Source organism: Eurytemora carolleeae, unplaced genomic scaffold (genome assembly GCF_000591075.1).
Source record: "Eurytemora carolleeae unplaced genomic scaffold, Eaff_2.0 scaffold705, whole genome shotgun sequence".
In the NCBI taxonomy this organism is placed as follows: domain Eukaryota; kingdom Metazoa; phylum Arthropoda; class Copepoda; order Calanoida; family Temoridae; genus Eurytemora; species Eurytemora carolleeae.
Genome location: NW_019396596.1, coordinates 926 through 20,458, shown reverse-complemented (window position 1 = coordinate 20,458; position 19,533 = coordinate 926). Strand labels below are relative to the sequence as shown.

Below are 19,533 nucleotides of genomic sequence, written 5' to 3'. Positions count from 1 at the left end.
GGGGGGGGGGGGGGGGGTACAGCAAGTTGGCGGCAGAGGGGGTTGCTGACCCCACAAAACAAGTTTTTATTTGGAGATCCCGAGGGTCGGGCTCCAACAGTACACTTCAATATCCTGGGTGTGGGGCCAACTAACATGGTGGACAGAGGACTGCCGGGAGCATACACGGTACGGTTCGGGAGTAGCAGAAGGCAAAGACGGGAAAGGATAAGGACGGACGGGACGGTTTTCTGACTGTAGGAAGAGAAGAAATTACTATTAGACATGGGCGTGACGGTACGAATGAGATTTCAGGACAAAATTGTGAATACAAAACATGAATTTTACGCAATTAAAAAAATCCTTCTTCCCGTGCTTTGAAATGCGTCGAAAATAACTAAATTTTTTGCAGCCGTTTCAATTCATATTTCAATTGCCCCCTCTCCCTCTGTCCTATAATTAAGGTCGCCGTATCTAAATAAAATAAGAGCATATGCTCCATTCATTCTTTAATCCAATCCAAATATCAAGAATAATTAGAAATATTTTGTCCCCGAAGTAATGCATTCATGAGAGATAAAAGATTCATACAAAGAAGAATTACGATCAACGAATGTGGATTTACATATCGACAACTTTTTTACGTATTATCATAAAAACCAGACCCAACGATCCTGTCTGGAATTTTGTAAAAAAAAAAAGTAGGCAAAAACAGTGTTCAAGCTGCAAAAGGGGGATCACTGTGGCTTATAAAAACGGTACCTTTAACTGAAATATTCACTAAATCTAATGTTTCTGATCGGCAGAAATAAAGCCTGAAAGTTTTCAGTTTAAACAAAAATGCACTTTTTGAATTGTAATTTTGGAATTTTAATAGTGAATGAAAAGGGCAAACTGAGATAAAGACAACTCTGAAAATTAGTCATCAAGTCCAACACCTCGGTCTTTGATATTGAAAAGAAATAAGGGAGTCAGCTGATGAATGGAGAATATGCAAAAGATTTATAAGAAGAGGGAAATATAGAATAAGGGATGGGGGTTGTTGTTGTTTATATTCTAATATGACGTATAAGGTCAGCTTGGAAACCAGATTCATTGTAAACTAAACAAAGACAAAACAAGGCAGTTTCAGGATGGCAATGCTTTTAGACAATCCTGTTTCTGACTTTGGTTTAACCAAATAGATTATCAAGTACAATTGGTGGCAACACAGAAATGAACCATTGTACACAACGTCACAAGTGTCAAATATAACAAGGAAAACAAAATTGTCTCACATTAGTTGACATGTTTTCCAAGATTAATAAAAAAGTGTAAAAAGAGAGACTAAAGAACACATAAAATTGAACTTATTTTACCGTAAGAAAAGCACTTTATTTTAAAAATATCACTATTATTGATAATTTTGTCGACACAAAAACTGAATTGACACTTGTGACGGCAGAATACAACTGTACTGAGAGTGTACAAATTCTACGTTGTACTTATTGTACTTAACAATCTATTTTGGCTTAACAAGTAAAACTAGTCTTATCCTAATACTTATAAACAATCAAATGTAAACACATCCTATCTTAACCAATAAATGCATCAGGTATCCCCAATGCTCCGGTTTACAAAAATCCCCAATACTCTGTACAAAATTCCCCAATGCTCCGGTTTACAAAAATCCCCAATACTCTGTACAAAATTCCCCAATTCTCTATTTAAAAAAATCCCAATACCCTGCTAACAAAAATCCCAATACCCTGCTTACAAAAATCCCAATACCCTGCTAACAAAAATCCCAATACCCTGCTTACAAAAATCCCAATACCCTGCTTACCAAAATCCCCAATACTAAGAATACATAAGTCCCAGAATATCCTGTTTACAAAAATCCCTGATACTAGTTTACAAAAATCCACATAACTCAGTTTACAAAAATTCCAAATAATCTGCTTACAAAAAGTGAACTGTACGTTGCGGGAAGAAAATAAACAATAACCTCCCAGAAACTGTATAATATTTTAAAACATTTACATTTCTTGGCTTAAACCATATGGTTTAAACCATTATTTTAGAAAAAATAAGAAAAGATAACGGCTAAAATATGTAAAAGTTAATGATTTTTTATTTATTTATTTATTTTATGTTAATTGATTCATAAGAATATATTCTCAAAACCTTAATTGTAAAATGAGAACTAGAGCGTAGTATTCATAATCTGTACATGTACCTCAAGCAAATATGGAGATTTTAAAGATAAAATGCAAAAAAACCTGAACCCCCAACCTAAAACTTCGCTACACCGCAAATATAGATTATAAGTTAAATATAGTTGACAATCAGAAAGATTAACTATACAATAAACTTAATAATGAATTGAGATTTCACATGAATAAAAAAACAGATTAAAAAATATATGACGAGCTTTTATGAACTTGACTGTATAGACTTTTGATAAATTTTCCTTTAGAGCACATTTTTACTCATCTTGTTTTTCTACAGATCAAAATTCGCAACAATTTTTATTTTAGATTTGATCAATCGTTTGCAACCTTAAGTTTGCATCAGATTTAAATTTTCTTTTTTATTATCTTTCAAGTGGAATCAGAAAGCTTGCATAATGTATGCGAAATATTAGCCATAATTTATATCGCGATCTTTTCTGAAGAGTATATTTAGCGTTATTTACAAAAATTTAAATGTGAACACAATGTATACTTTTCCAAACAACAGTGCGATTTAAGAAGAAATGATAAAACGCAATTCCAAATTCATAATTATAGAGCATTGAACTTGAGGGTATTTCAGACCAATTTTCTTAAATAAAAACAACTGTTTCAGATTTAATTTAGGCGTAAATATGAATTTTCAACAATAAGACTAAAAATCCTTACCCTGGTGACCAACATCACTCATCGTACATAATCTGTTGATGTTGTCAAATATATAAACTTCACTTTAATCCAATTCAACAGCATCAACAACAGTTCACAGCTAATATAAATATATATACACTCCTCCTATCTGTTAGTAACGTGAATTAGTGTAGGACTGAACTAAACTAGGCACCACCACGCTATCTACTCTACCCCACACCCAGCATTCTCCATACTTGTCTACTATTGGATACTCTCATTGTCACATGATCTCCTCTATACCGCCAGAAGATTTGCAAAAATCTTATTGGCAATACGCAAAAAGGCCCAACATTTTTGCAAACTTTTGCGGGAAAAATTATGAATAGCGTAATGCAGCGTTGACCAATGAGGAGAATGAACTATCCTGCTCATTATATTGAGGAGTTAACTCAACAACGAAGACGACATTAATATTTCAGATAATGAAGAGGGGAGGATACTACATTTATAATTGAGGATGTAACCCCCAGAATATTAAAGGAGACTGGAACATTGAAATATCGATAATTTTTCGACGTGTTCGTATTTAGTTTATATTTCATAATATTTTTAATTTTTTTATGATCTGATAGATACTTTTGAAAACATTTATTCCTGGTTCGAGGATTTTTTGATAATGAAGACGACAGTCATATTTTCCAGGAATGTTCGAAAATCCATGCGCAAGCAAAAAATTATTTAAAACACAAACAAAATCAAAAATATTGTGAAATTTTAACTATTTACAAATGCGACGAAAAATAATCGATGACTATTGTTTTACGATCCGAGTTGAATGTTGCAACTTTCTGAATTTGTATGAACGCTAGGTTCTTCGGTATGGAGTAGTTTTTATGGTCCGTTTTTAAATATTCAAGGTTATTTCAAAGTTTTATATATTTTCGTTAAGTTTGCTTTTATTACATTATGCAAAATTTTTGAACATTCAATTTTATTTCAAAATTGTTTATATATTCGTTAAGTTTGCTTTTCTTTCATGCAAAACTTTTAAACATTCAATGTTATTTCAAAGTTGTATGTATGTTCGTTAAGTTTGCTTTCATTACATTATGCCAAATTGTTAAACTTTTAATGTTATTTCAAAATTGTATATATGTTCGTTAAGTTTGCAAAATCTTTGAACATTCAATTTTATTTCAAAATTTTTTATGTATTCGTTAAGTTTGCTTTTCTTACATTATGCAAAATTTTTAAACATTCAATGTTATTTAAAAATTGTATATAATTTCGTTAAGTTTGCTTTTATTACATTATGCAAAATTTTTACCCTGCAAAAGATATATTAGCTAAAACGATTGGTTAATTCGTTTTGGTAAATATCTTTGATCAGAGAATTTTTTTTTCCATAAGTTCGCCTGACCTACGTTTGTCTGTCTTATTTTTTTTTTTTTGCAAATGACAAAACAACTGCCAATATTTAAGTCCTCATTGCTGTTTTACATGCTTAGAACCCTCACTAAGAAGTTTTTATCCCAATATACCAATTAAAAAAAAAAACGAAAAAAGCTGAAAACCAATTTTTTCTTTTGCTTTTAAGTAGCTGAAATCTTCCCTGACGCACAACCGTTATACATTTTATGTCATATGTAATTATAATACGGTTTCTGTTGAATTCGAACACGCAAGCAACACACCTGTGTATCTGCTCTGGTCGAAGTAGTCCTCCTAGTCCTGTCCAGGCGAAGGTCGTCTGGCCACGTCTAGGAGATCTAGGATAGGAACAAAAGTACACCTTCAAGTACTACCAACTAAGAACTGGAGCCGAAAATTGAATAAACTACCTTTTAATAGTTTAAAGTTGGAATTAAGGATGGCTACCGATTAGCATAAATATGAAAAAAAGCAAAGCGTATAGCATATTGATGAATAATAAAACTCTTCGCTCATATATATATATTAAATATATATATTTAATATTTATGTATGTTAGCTATAGCTGGCCAATCGGATGAGATTTTTTGAGGAAACCCCTGAATACCTTGGAGGTAAAAAAGGCAAAAAAAACTGCAAAATTTCAATTTTTTAAATTCCACGGGCAACGCCGGGAACTTCAGCTAGTTTGTGAATAAAATATCACCTTATTCTTATTGGAAAATGTCTTATTTTGTATTTCCATGTAAGTGTTAATCCTTTTAGTTTTGAAAAGTCCACGAAATGGGCCTTTTTAAACCTCATTTGAAATTATTTATCAAATTACAATTAAACTCAATTTTTCTTTGGTAATATTTGTCATTTAGACGACTAAAGCTTTTCTATTAAGGCACTAACAAAAACTCAAAAATCATTTTTTTAAAATTACCTGTTGTGCAGGTTTCATGAAATTGATAAATGTGCACCATCAGAAAAATATGTAAACTGTGTTTTTTTATTTGACAACATTTGCATGCGACACATTTTCCAGCACTTCTGTGCTCTATTTGCTTTACCCTTTGTATTTTAAAAAGCTAAAACGTACTTCTAGATATAAAAGTTTCAAAAATGAGAGGGACACGACAAATATATATATATAATATATATTTTATATAAAAATATTGATGTAATATTATAAAGAAAAATGATATAAAAGGTACGAGTTTATAGCCTCTGTCTGTTTTTGACAAAGTCTAGAGTTTGTGTTATACATAGACGTTAGTGCAAACTTTTAGTATCAATTTTGTTATTATACAGGGTTACACAAAAAAATGAGACTTCTGAAAAATGTGTTATTTCTTACTTTCTTAGATCCCTGTATCTTTTTATATGTTAATATATATATAAACATATATGTATATGTTTTTTTTTACCCCCCACCCCACCCTTCTCCCTCCTATCAATGATTTCACATGTAACACCAAATATAACGCCCGGGCCTTATTAAGTTACTAACGTCATGACTTGATATTCAGGGATATGATGTCCCTGCAAACAGGACGTACCTGGTTCTGGCTAATGTAGTAAGCCTGCATAGGAAGGCCAGGATGACGGTAACCAGGATGTTGGCCGTCCTGGCTGTATTGGCGGTCCCATCCATATACTATCTAATACCCTAGATGTTGGACGAGTGGACGAGTCGAGTGTAGTTATTTTTATAAATTATTTTATTGTTTTATTATTTATAAAATATTCCTAGTCTTAGTCGTTGCAATTTTGTTAAACAGGCTGTTATAAAAATTCATCAATTGTGGCAATCCTTAAAAATTTTAAATGTTAAGATATCTTGATGTAGATTTGTATTTAATATTTCTGTTTCGATCTCAATTCAAAATTTTCTCTGATTTTATAAAAATAATTTAAAACTGACTATAATATTTGTTGTAATATATGTAATTATGTTATTGTGGATAACTATACCGGAACTGTAAAGTTATCACATAGTTTTGGTGTCTAGGTTAAAAATTCTTTGTTGTTTGTAGAAATAAAAATAATGTCATATGGAATATCTGAAGAAAAACAGTTTTCTATCGTTTCTCGGTCCTGAGAGAAGAAAATTGGAGACGATACAGTGGATTTATGTATAGGATGGAGCTCTTTGTAATACAGCTGCATCCTGCATTGTCTGAAAGAGTCAGGATAAATAGACGGAGGATTCCAGGAGGTAATTCATATATTTCCTAGTTCTGTTTACAACCATTTTATTTCTAAGAGTTTGAATGTTAAACAGCTTCAAGAAAGACCATATTGATTTAGAAAAATTCTTCAAAGAATGAGACAATTGTTTAATATTACGACCTAATAATTTGGTTTTCTGCCTTAAACAATGAATTATAGTCCTCATGATTTTAAAAGAAATGATTTGTCAGAGGAAGAAACAAGTTTACAATATTTAGAGTGTACAGCTGCAGGGAAACCTAGGTATATCTATGTTACTATAAACGGATACAATTTATTTGAATGAATTATTAATATGTGCACTTGTGAAATTAACAATATAAGGATTTAAACAGGGTTACCCGCAACAGATGAGACATTGATGATGATCTAAAACTCTTGAATTACAAATCTCCGCCCTCACGTTCCAAACTTTAATTACTATTTGAACTGGAAGTAATGTTGTAACTCTCACTCATAATGCAACATAATCCTAACTTGACACACCCTTCCTAATTCTATATCAATTACTTTCACCCATATTCACATGCTCTTATCCGCCCTTCATTTAAACCCCTTGTGCCACGTATTAATGGTTGAGAGAGAGGGAATTCTTAGATTTTTAAAAAAGATATGTATTGAACATGTCTTTAGAAGATCTGAACCACTCCTTTCACCCCTCTCTGTCTTAATCACTTAACCCACCCCTCTTGTATTCATCTGAACCACTCCTCGAACATGTCTTGTATCTATCTGAACCACTCCTCGTACCTGTCTTGTATCTATCAGAACTCTACCCCTCTTGTATTCATCTGAACCACTCCTGGTACCTGTCTTGTATCTATCTGAACCACTCCCCCTACCCCTCTTGTATCTATCTGAATCCCTCCTTCTACCCCTCTTGTATCTATCTATCTGAACCATTCCTCCTACCCCTCTTGTATCCATCTGAACCACTCCACCTACCCCTCTTGTATCCATCTTAACCGCTCCTCCTACCCATCTTGTATCTATTTGAACCACTTCTCCTACCCCTCCTGTATCTCTCTGAACCACTCCTCCTAAAGCACTTCTCCTACCCCTCTTTCATCCTCCTCATATCCCTCTTGTATCTATTTGAACCACTCCTCCTACCCCTCTTGAATCTATCTGAACCACTCCTTCTACCACTCATGTATCCACCTGTAACACTCCTTCTATATCCCCTAAACCCATCCTCTTGTCAGTTTCTCCTCTCAATCCTACCTTGACAACTGTAATTTATCTCCGAACCTAGATTTTGTCCCCGAACCATAAACTTTCGCTGTAAACCTTCCACAGTAGGAAATTAAAGCTGTAAACCCTGGAGTATGAAGTATATCTAGGATACCATGGATACTGGATACTTCAGAGAAGGCATTTTATAGCTTAGAGTGAGGTAGCACAAATTTGGAGAATAAAAACTTCTCTAAAACAGTTTTAAGCTTAAAACGGCTGTATCAAAATTAATCAGCATTACTTAATTTATATCTGAGGAAACAGGATACCTAGTCTATATTATACTTGGCATGTGACGTATACTTATTGAATGGTAGCCTGTTGTTGATACCTGGATACAGGATGACTATGTCGAGACACACTTCATACATTGTGTATATCCTTGCCAGCTTGGATCCCTTCAACCACTAATTAAATCTAACTGCTCCACATATACACTCTACACTCTACACTCTACACTCTTATACACTCTATAGACTACATATAGACTAAATATATATACATGTACATATAAACCCCAGTCTCCCTTCAACCGCTAATTAAATCTAACTGCACCAAATATACACTCTACACTCTACACTCTATAGACTGCATATAGACTAAATATATATACATATGACATAATATGACCTCCAAAATGACCACTTGGAGGTCAAAAAGGTCAAAAGTGCCGTCGACGAAAATGTTAATGACATAAGAATAGTAAGAATTGATTTACCATGTGGATTTACCCCTATTTCGGTACCAATGACGGTATGAGTGCTCCATTGACATAATATGGCCTCCAAAATGACCACTTGGAGGTCAAAATGGGCAGTTGTGACCTAGGGAGTAAAATTTTCGAAAAAAAAAGATTGAAATGGATTTACCATGGGCTTTTACCCCTGTTTAGACACACATGACGATGTTTGTGTGCTATTAATATAATTAGACCTCCTAAAATGACCCCTTTGAAATCAAATTTGCGGATAATGACCTCGGCGGTAAATTTTTTCAAAAACCAATATCATTTTTGAAACATGCATATGCTTTGACCTATAAAACGATACCTTGGACGGCTTGTGCTCTCTAAGACATAAGTTTACATTTATGAATGTGTTCTTTTTTTGCGTGAACAGTCCCTTAGAAGGCCCCATGAAAGAAAATTACAACATTTTTGGCCTACCTAACTACCTAATACCTTGAACCTATCATATAAATGGACTAATAACAAATGAAAGCGTGAACATATCATTTCTAAAGTAAAAATATTATTAATTAAAGTGATGACTTTTTTAAAGTTTTTTTTTGTAATTTCAGATTTACAAAAACTGTTGTATTTTTGTACCCTGGTGGGTTAGATAAAAAAATTTGATTGAAATAGCGAGCTGTGGATTGTACCAATTGATTTCAAAAAGAAAATTAAAAAAAAAATTATTTTTGTGGTCTGGGCAAGGTTCGTACGGAGGTACCCGTAGCTCTCTTTTCGTTTTTTTTTAATGCATATTTTTATTTTTAGATTGCTCCAGCTCCAAAAGTAATAATCGCTGATCCAAAATTTTAGTTAAAAATGAAACCTAAGACTAACAGCTTATGATTTATAAAAAAAATTTTGACAATCTTTAAATTTTTCCATACTTTATGAACGAATGAAAATGAGACGTGAAAAATCGAAAAATTGAAAAATCCGGGAAATCGATTTTCGACTTACGCTCAATTAATTGGTTGTAACATAAAAAGTATGAGGCCTAGAAAGAAAAATTTCACATCATGAAATAACTGAAATATAGAGCTTTCGAATGACACCTTGATCGTAAAAATTGAACGAAAATTGTTTCCTCAGTTACTAATACCCCTACTGCACAGTTTTTTTTGAGACACCCTGTACATGTACATATAAACCCCAGTCTCTCCTATTAAGACTAAAAGCTTGAACAATACATATACATGGTTTAAATGCTAATTAATCTATGCATGTGCTGATTTAAAATAGGAGTTAAATCTAGAACATGATACTAACACGTTTATTGATCTATTATTGTTTTGTGCAAGGGCTAAAGTTAAGAAATAAAAATACAATTTTGGCAAAAGTCTATACTACATTACAATAGCCAAGTCTAGATACTACATTACAATTTCTTCTGTGAAGAAATATTTGGAGATTTAAGGTACAATGATAAAGTTAAGATACGATGGCTAAAGTTGAGATATATTCGTTAGAGATAAGATGCACATGAGTTAAGATACAAATGGCTAGAATAAAGATACAATGGCTAGAGTTAAGATACAATGGCTACAGTTAAGATACAATGGCTAGAGTTAAGATACAATTGCTATAGTTAAGATACAATAGCTAGAGTTTAAATACAAGAGCTAGAGTTAAGATACAATGTAATCGTCAAAAATACAAGTAAATAATGAAGACAAGATTACATATATCGAGTTCAATAAAAAATCACAATGAAATATTCCCAAAGTTTAAGTACATTTATATCTCATTTATCAACAGTGGGACAAATATATGTTACCATAATTAAGTTACGTATGACAAATGGACTTAATATAAATTCATTTCGTTCTTGTTTTAGATTTGGATGATATTGGTTTCTGCTTTAGCAGTTTCATGTGAGGACTTCTGTATGGAACTTTACTCTCAAACAAGCTCTCCGTATCTGATTCAATTTCGCTGAAATAAATATGAACATATAAATCACAATTAACGGAGTGTGTGTACTGTGTACTATGTGCAGTGTACATATTAAGGACCCCCCTTACCTTTCCCTTGGAGTATCAAACATTCTAAGGGCTGATAAACTTTAAAAAGAAGGAACCTATTTAAATTATTCAATCATTTTAACTCATTCTGAACATAAGACCCCTCCATGGTTCTACTGAGAGATTTACAAAGTTTTCCTGGGCTGTGATATAATAAGATCAGTCCTTACAAAAGTTACCAGATTACATGACTTGATTTCATGAATGAAAAAAATGCATGAAAACTTTTACACAGGTTCAGAGCATTGGAATCTTCAAGAGACTAAGAAACTGCCCCCCACCCCTATACACTTTTTGAATTGGTTATATTGGAAAGGTGTGAAGGGTCTTATACTAACGCATTAGGGAAATTTGAAGAATGGAGAGTATTAGTCATAGGAAAGGAATAAAGGTAAGGAGAAAAAAAAACCAATCTGTATACCTGTAATTTTTGGCTTGCAAAGCAGTTCTTCTTCCCTCCACTTGCCTTGAACTGGAGGAGCGAGGGGAACCTGATTTCTTTTTGGTCATCAACTTATCCGTCTTTGGCTGAACAGATTCTTTTACTTTTTTCTCAGTCTTCTTCTCATTTGGACTTTTCTTCTCAGTTGAAACCTTTTTAGTTTTCTTCGTCACAACAGCATCCGGTTTTAGTTTTGTTTTGTTTTTAGTGACAGTTAATCCGGTTTTATTTGGTTTACTTTTCGTTTTAGCCCTAAAAACATTTGCATATAAGTATAATTAACTTACAGTTATAGTGATTTTTTCCCCAAGAATGCAGGGGTGTATACTGTTTATAAATACGTTTTTTTTTTTCTCCCCCCCCCCCCACTTTTTTTTGATTTCTTTCTCCAAATTTGATGACCAAGATAACTACATTTTATATACTTATATTGCAGTGCATTATAATCCGTAAAAGGGTGCATTTAAAAAAAAACATGATTTTTAAAAAAAAATTCGGGTATATATCGCAAAAATAAGTCAAGCTTGATTAATTGTCAGTCCAGGAGTACACCGTTTCTTGGAATTCATTATCCATAATTTTTCTTGGGGGGGGGGGAATTTGAAATTTTTAAAAGTAGGTTTGACTATTTGGAAAAATAATCGAGTAATGAGTATTCTTTTACCATATTTGTTATGAAAAATTTTTAACACGTTAAGTATGTACAAACCTTGGAGAAGGTTCAGCTGAAGAATCTGGCAGAGATACATCATCTTCATCCTTCTCCTCTTTAGGTTCAACCTTTAATTTCTCTTTCCGGGATATAAACACCTCTTTCTTTATTGATTTCTTAACAACCTTTTTCTCCTTTTTAACAGTTTTACTTTCATCTTCGTCCTCCTTCTCTTCTCCTGAGTCTGCCTCTTCCTGTTGTGCGGACTTGGCAAGGAATCTTTTACTTACAGGAAGCTTCTCAGTTTCAATATCATTATCAAATTTAAACCCTGGTAGGTCTTCTTTATATATCACTAGGCGTTTAGGTTTGAAAGGGAAAACAGATTTTCTAGGAAGAGAAGTAGAACCATCTTTCTGGTTACCAAGGACGGATGGTCGGGAGGGGCGGAGCCATCGAGAATTGCAAACATTCATTGAGTTACAGGACTGATAGGAGTCCAACAGTGAGATGGTTTCTCTCTCCTCGGACTCGAAAGGAATTGTAGGAAGCTCTTCCTCTAAACAGTCGAGCAGTATTGCATCGACATGGTCCGCTACAACTTGGTCAAGAACAACATTTCCATTTAACAACTTATCCTTCTTCTTCTTAGGTTTGTCCTTCATAGTTTTAAGAAGTTCCTCTGACGATATCCTACTCCGAGTTGGAACTGTAACCTTGTCAGACCCTTTCTCTTGGCTTAACTTAGAAGGCGTGGCAACAGCAGAAAGATCAACCTCGGTCAGTGTCTCCGTGTTTCTAAGATACCGATCCATACTGGACGCTATTTGGACAAAGTCGGCGATATTCTCACGCTTAAAATGTTTGGCAGAGGCAAGAGAATCGTTCGAGGTTTCATCATGATTAAGGAAGGGTACAAAGCTGGGGAAGTGGAAGTCCCTCTCATCCTGAATAAGAAGAGCTTCCGCAAGCTCCTCGTCTGTAAGATGGGGACCTTCGTGAAGGATTGCCTAAAAAATAAAAAGGTTTTACACTGACCAGCAAATAAAACCGGTGAAAAAACGAAATTAAAAAACAACATTGTTTATGTGATAAAAACTAAAACAACAAGAAGTTAAACAAAATTTCTTAATAATTATGTATTTATTGTTTACCCCTGATATCACCTTTGTCGAAGCGTGACACCTCGGACTAATTCTCGGATGAAGATCCAGGAGATGATCAGCCTTCGGACCCAGTTTACTCTTTCCTTTCTTGTTGTTCTCACTGTCAGTACTTTCACATTCAGAAACTAAACAGAGTCAATTAATGCGGGAATAACTTATTATTATCAGTAAACATTCTGATAAATGCAAGAAGGATTAGTGAATAGTTAAGATTAAAAAGTAACATCATGTAAAATGCAATTTAATGCGCCTAAAAAAATGTAAAACTATGAGCAGAGCTGGAAACTTTTGTATTGGATACTCTATATCCCGATCACTTTATCTCGATATCTTCAATGGACACTTTTAATTTTAAGATCAATGCTAAATCTCTAAATGTCAGTTATCCATTCCTAGCTGAAAACTTTAGAATGGTGGATATCGAGATCAATGATTGATTTTCTTTTTTTCCCGTAATCTCCAGATTAAATAAGGCTTGTTCTCCTCTTTTTATTAATCTCCAGATTAATTAACCGATCAGGATTAAGGCTATTCCATCCTAGTTTTCAACTCAGGGTACAATTACACTGCGGATATCGAATAAAGATTAAATTAATCTGCAGATTAACAAAGATCAAGATCAAGTACTAATCTCAATATCCACAATACAAGAGTTAACAGCTCAGGTCGGACAAAGCTAAAAAGTGGACATTTCAAAGGGACGACACTCACCTTTTTTCTTCTTCTTCTTCAATGGCAGAGTATCCTCCGAGTCTCCGAGAAGATTCTTTTTTACACCTTTCTTCTTCAAGTTCTCGTCTTGTTTACCCTCCGGCTTGTACGGCATGAAGGTTGAATAAGGAAGCTCGTATGGAAGCATAAATGGAAAACTTTTAGATTCCGGATAAAATACAACATCTTCACCGCGGTCCTGCCGGCTATATGTCTGGAACCAAGACTCGTGGAAAGGGGTGGCTTCAAAAGAGAAATGAAGTTTATCCGCCTCTACTGGTAGAGAATCAGTGGCTGCTAAGGTTTGATTTAATGTCTCCCATCCATTCCAAACCTCTCCCGTCTCTTCAATCTAATGTTTANTATCACCCTGAAAAAAAGAAACCATGATGAGTTTAATGTTATCGGGTGTCTGATCAAGGTTACTTACCTCATGGTCTGAATCTTTGTTGACTTTGGGAGATTTTTTGTTCAAACGAGGACTGAAGGTTTTCAGTAGATCTCCACTTCCATTCTTCTTCTTTTTACGCTTTCCTTCAGGTTCTGTGTCGCTCTCGCTATGTTTCCTTTTCTTATTTTTAGAAACTGATTCTTTCTCGTCTCCGCTTTCAATATTTGAATCAGATACGTCAATCTCTAGAGGGCCAAGTTCTTGAGATCCACTAATACGTTTAGCAGCAGCAGCTGCTGTTTCAAAATGAAAGGAAGTATCAACAGCTTCAAGGAGTTTATCTAACTCGGATCTTCGAGATTTCTTCCCAGGAGACGGAGAACAAACGGAATCCGTCTTGGTTCTTGATCTCGTGGATTTAGTGTAGCTACCCTCACTGAAAATAAAATTTGTATTATACAATCTATGAGTGGGTTATACTTTGTTATTTCCCCCAACCCATGTAAGTCAATTTAATTGATTCAACAAATATGCATACTCTGTGACCTCTTAAAGTTCCATGATTTTCATGATTATTCTCTTTCCAACCCCAACTATCACTCTAGGTTTCAAACAACTGACATTTCTGCCAGTATATATTTCGTCGCAATACGACAACATCATCCGATGGCTAATTATCTCTTTTAAAAGTGAATCAAGCGTAATATAACTTTGTCGTTTCTTTTAAATTCAACCTGGCATGCTTTAAATAGCTCAACTTATATTTGGTAATAAAAATAAAATGACCAAATAGAATAATATTTAACAAGAAATTTTTTTACCTTAACTTTAAAAAATACGAAGAGATTCTTTTTTGAGTAAAATGACTAAGTAAAATTTTATATTCTAGAAACACATCTTTTCTTGTAACCGGCGGCCAAGTTAGAGTTTTGTCAGATTTTCTAAACATTTGTCAAAATCATGTTTTAGTTTCCCTTTGATCAAAAATTCAGAAATGCCTAAAAAAATTCCTGACATTGACTTTAATGATCCGGTTTAATTCATTGAGAATAAAATGGATAGTCTTACCTTTCGTCATCACTGGAATCAATGCATTTCGAGGGAGTTTTTTCTTTCTTCCTAATTCTACTCAAGACCAGTTTACCGTTGGATACTTCAGGTTCGGATTCACTGGGAGAATAATCACGTGACCTTGATCGTTTAGTTCTTGATCTCACTTTACTATACTGGGATCTAGAGCGGGGTGCTCGAACACTATCCTCACTATCTGATCTAACAGGACTATGCCGACAGCTCGAGGTCCGTGGTCGAGATTTCCGCTGTATTCCTCCCGACGGCCCGGACTTGTGACGTGATCTTGATCGTTCTCCGGGTTCCTCATCTTTCCCTTCTACTCCTTTCGACTTAAGAAAGTCTAGAAATGAATTATGGAATCCTACAGGTTCCTTTTCACTCGTCTCACCATTTATTTCAAAAGTTTTGCTCGACCTAGTTTTCGAAGATAAAACTTCTAATTGGAAATAACTAGCATTGTCTTCTAAGAACTTTTCCGCAGAGGATTTACGTTTACTCTTTGATTTACCAGTCGATTCATCACCATTTGTAATCCCATTCTCCACTAAAGTGTTCACTGTGTCCGGATTAAATGAAACTTCATCATCCTCGTCTACGGGGTCCGTTGAATCCTTCCTTGATTCATCCTCGGACCCTCGGGTTTTCCGACGGATCGTCAAAACCTGCAACAAAATGTTAGTTCGTATAACGTCCTTGTTGAAAAACTTTACGCTACTTTTATAAATACGTTAAAAGAAGCAGTGCTTAGATCCGGATCCATTAAATCCGCAAGATTTTGGCTTCCTGGATCCGGATCCAAGGGGTAAAATTTCAACCAAAACCTGCCAAAAAAAAAAACCTTTTTTACTCCTAAAACCCAAATCTTAACTTTTGAAAAAAGAGATTATAAAAATTTCCTCATTTCTGAATGGGTCAAGTTTTAGGATAAAAATAAGCGAAAAAATATAACAAAAAATTTGAAAATTATTTTTTTGTTAATAAAAATTCAGTAAATCTTAAAGAAATTATCTGGATCCGGATCCATTTTTTCAAGTGCGAATCCAGGATCGGGATCCGCATAAAAATTAAATGGATTCTAAGCACTGAAAAAAAGCATACCTTCTGAGATCAGCATTAAATATATGTATTTGGAGGGAGTCGGGCATATACTTTAATGCAAGGAAAGTTAATTGCAGTTGCATATACTCTGCGTACATATTGAAACCTGTTCTCTCTGGGCGGAATTTGTGAACAAGAATAGATGCATCAGTGTTCGTTTCGTATCCGAGGAGGTTAAAAGCATTACATTTTGATACTTTTGATAATTCACATAATAGTTTCCTATGGCCAGAATATTTCATTGATTTTTTTTATGTGAAAGATGGATCCCATGTCATGCTTCGACATCCGTCTTGCTTTAATGTATGACTCTACATGTATATATATCATTAATATATTTCACCTGTGGTTCTGCTTCAGTTTCAAGAATTCCATTTTCTCTCGACTTCATCCCTATTTCGCTAAGGTCACATCTGGGACCTGTTTCAGCCAGGGGCGCCACGTTCTCCTCGTTACCCGACTCCAGGGCTTTGTTCGCATCAAAGGAATTATATCTTTTTCTACGATAAGCTTTGCCAGGCGGGAGACATTCCAAAACTTCCCCAATCTAGAGAAAACTTAAATCATTGATATGTGAGTCCTAGTTTTATTCTCATAAAATTTTTTGAAATAGAAAGAAAATTTACGGTTTTTCAACATGGTATTAGTTGAATGATGTGCTTCAAGTTTAAAAAAACTACATTTACTTACCGAAATAATCAATTCAGTTCTGGTTGGCATCTTACACACAATTCAAGTTTTGATTTCATAACAACCAAGGTTTGAAGAACATGAGTGAGCGCTCTAGGATCAGAATAGTATACTGCGTGCTGAAGGTTGGGTTGTATCCACCTTGCAGTCAACTTCCATCCAATTATTAATATCCTGAACAAACTTCGTGTGCAACTCTCCCCTCAGATGCGAATCTAGTGCACTGAATGATTTATTGCAGATTTCACAAAAACCTCCGTCTTTTTTCTTCGAACACTCTTTCTTACGTAGACTAGGATCCTCTTCCTTCTGACGGTTTGGCTCAAAACGACCGGGGAAACTTTTCTTTTTCTGTTTCTTTCGTTGTTCACTAAACGGTGACGAGCCTGCCCAACCGTCTAAACTTATTCTCGGCCAGGTTTTAAACTCCGAGAAAGAAGGTCTAGCGTATCTAATAGAACTGTCTAGCTTGAGGAAAGGATCTCTGAGATCTCTTTCCTTGTGTTTAACCTGACTCGGTTTTTGTCCTGAGTGAATATTTCCGTACTTGGATTTAAACTTGGTGAGCCAAGCTAGAGTTTTGTTAAGTGACCAAATATGACACTTGAACTTCTTTGCAATCTCTAGAACGTCACTACATCCTGCAGATCTCTCAGGAGTTCTGGTTGCGTTTAGCATATGATCAGCGCGAGATTTTACTTTCTTACTCTTATCACCCTGAAAAAAAGAAACCATGATGAGTTTAATGTTATCCATCGTTTTTGTTGTTGTACACCATTTAAGCTGACACCGCGAGCACCAATAGAAAACAGGAATAAATCTAATATTTTCTTTTATTCTTCACACAAATGCGTTCAACAATAGTAAAATTTCACAATTTCTGTATTATCTTAATAAAACATTGTTTCTAAAATTACTATACAAAATTTCTTTTTTTATTCACATATTTTCTTTCAACTTGTTTGAGTATTTTTACTTGCGTATTTGTTTTTTATCTTTACAGGATCGAGTTTAAATTTTTAACACGCAACTTTTTTTAAAATTTTATAATCAAATGTTCAACTTAAGTAACTATGCAATTGAAACTTTTAATTTTATTGAATAGAAGAAAACATTTAATCCAACAATACTTACATCCCAAGATGCAGATGGGGAAGGAGTAGCTCCAGGAGTCCAGGGAGAAGGGGGACCACAACTAGTTCCATTTGAAACCAGGAGGAACTTCCATTCTGGACCCTCACTTATAACATGGGTAACCTCCTTCGTCAGAAATTCAACCAAACTCTGAAAAAAGTTAAATAAAAAATAATGTTATTAACCCATTTTGGCCGAAATTAATAAACGCAAATAAAGGAATATTTCAAATAGCAAATTAAATATTAAATTGTATGATTATTTTTGACAAGGGGTTCAAAATTAATTTCTCCTTAATGATTTGTAATCTTAGAAGAGAAATACTCAGCCGCCAAGAATTTTAAAGTCCTAAATGTTTTAATTGAACGAGTATTATGACACATCGAAACGCTCACAAATAACATATACAAGGTATTATAGAAAATTTTAGATAAAATATTCATTCGCGTTTTACAATATTTCTGTAGCAAAATAATAATCTATTGACCACAAAGGGTTTGTTTGACTATCTATCTATCTACCATGAAAGTGTACAGTTTTCTATCTCTATATATATCAATAATACAGCAAATATATAATATACTATGACATATATATATATATGTAGATATATAAACCCTGAGTTTAGTATTACTTAGAATTTAACTGTGTGTAAAAATACAATTGAACGGTCTGTCTGGATTAAACGAACAAAAGAAAAAATGTAAATATTGGAAAAAACCTAACAATCAACTTTTAACTACAGGAAACTGTTCACGCATGCGCAGTTGTTTCATTTTAAACTTTCGTTCACTGAAATGGGAAATGTTTCAGTGTCTTCTGTACAACAAAAACATACTCCAAACCTTTAAACGTCTCCTGGATAAGGGAAATACAATGAAGATTCCTAGAACCCCCCGTTTTTACGGTTTAGCTGTGCGCTATCTATATTTCCTAACAAAAATTGATCTAGACTGGCCTGGCCTACAGTGACCCGGCATAATTCAGTATTCGTACACCTGGCGCCGCCACCATCGACAATCAGGGCGGCATAATTTTCTAAAATCGTACAAAACATTGGAAATTATTTCTGTACAGATAGAGAAAAAAAAGAAGATTTACTCAAAAATAAAATAATCGGAGTATTTTTGAATTTTTTGGTGCATTAAACTCCCTGGTTAGTAAAGCGAGAGTGTTGAGACCAGAAAGAGGGGGAGTCGGTAAGAGTCAGCAGAGAAGTTCAGCTCCCCCCCCCTCACCTCACACAGTGTATCCAACTGGAGTCTTATTTCCTCCAGTTCAGGGGTATAGCAATACACAAGTTACAAAATACACCCCTCCCCTCCCCCATATCGATTTAATTAAAACTATTTTAGCAATTTCTAGTGAGTAGTTTCGGCATACCTTGATATCTTCTAGAAATGATGCAATAACTAGACATTTACCCTGACAGCTTGTGTGTGTACTGTGTAGTGGAGAAGGGGGGGGGGGCCAAGTAAGTTGGATGGATATCACCCTCCCCCCTCTCTTAATCTAAAAAGGAATATTTAAAATAAGGATTTGCTAAAAAGTTTAAAATAAATGTTCATTTTTTAGTAAAAACATTTCGGTAATTTCATAGAGAACGATTTTTGGACCCCCCCCCCCTTTCATTTTTACATGACCACTTATTACGTGTTAGGTTAGGTTAAGACAATTTCTGGGCCGAGCGCTGCGGCTAGGACAGGCTAGGT

The 19,533-nt window shown here is 34.4% G+C and overlaps 3 protein-coding genes across 9 annotated transcripts in view; all 3 read right to left on the bottom strand.

Annotated features, from left to right (window-relative positions):
* LOC111706078 (insulin-like growth factor 2 mRNA-binding protein 2) overlaps positions 1-5,908 on the bottom strand; it is a 13,740-nt gene extending 7,832 nt beyond the window's left edge. For 4 of the 6 annotated variants that reach the window (XR_002766135.1, XR_002766133.1, XR_002766134.1 and 1 more), the window contains exon 1: positions 2,862-3,224. The gene's annotated coding sequence lies outside the window, so the exon portion shown is untranslated. Of the gene's footprint in view, positions 1-2,861; positions 3,225-4,519; positions 4,595-5,800 lie in introns of those variants that run through there. The other 2 variants (XM_023478838.1, XM_023478839.1) reach the window with 2 other exon arrangements.
* Positions 5,909-10,156: 4,248 nt separating this feature from the next.
* Positions 10,157-18,736, bottom strand: LOC111706077 (uncharacterized). Of its 2 annotated transcripts, none has more exons than XM_023478835.1 (11): positions 18,667-18,736; positions 17,822-17,971; positions 16,688-17,404; positions 16,341-16,544; positions 14,894-15,561; positions 13,865-14,261; positions 13,435-13,786; positions 12,712-12,848; positions 11,615-12,567; positions 10,885-11,157; positions 10,157-10,374 (listed from the first exon to the last, which is right to left on the bottom strand). In XM_023478835.1, exons 3-11 carry the CDS (start codon positions 16,715-16,717, stop codon positions 10,257-10,259), a joined length of 3,132 nt encoding a protein of 1,043 aa, XP_023334603.1. In that variant the 5' UTR covers positions 16,718-17,404; positions 17,822-17,971; positions 18,667-18,736; the 3' UTR covers positions 10,157-10,256. The 2 variants fall into 2 exon arrangements, with proteins under 2 accessions (XP_023334603.1, XP_023334604.1); XM_023478836.1 differs by having other exon boundaries at positions 12,724-12,848.
* On the bottom strand, positions 16,787-17,971 carry LOC111706074 (protein DBF4 homolog B-like; the record flags this gene model as incomplete). Its single annotated transcript, XM_023478832.1, has 2 exons — positions 16,787-17,404; positions 17,822-17,971. Coding segments are annotated over 2 exons (768 nt in total), but the record flags the coding sequence as incomplete, so codon positions are not given.
* Positions 18,737-19,533: the final 797 nt, after the last annotated feature.

Coding starts and splice junctions, on each gene's coding strand:
- LOC111706077 (XM_023478835.1), bottom strand. CDS start 16,717: ATGCCAACCAGAACTGAATTGATTATTTCG. Junction 16,545..16,687: donor GAACTGAATTGATTATTTCG/GTAAGTAAATGT, acceptor AGTTTTCTCTAG/ATTGGGGAAGTTTTGGAATG. Junction 11,158..11,614: donor TCAGCTGAACCTTCTCCAAG/GTTTGTACATAC, acceptor AAATGTTTTTAG/GGCTAAAACGAAAAGTAAAC.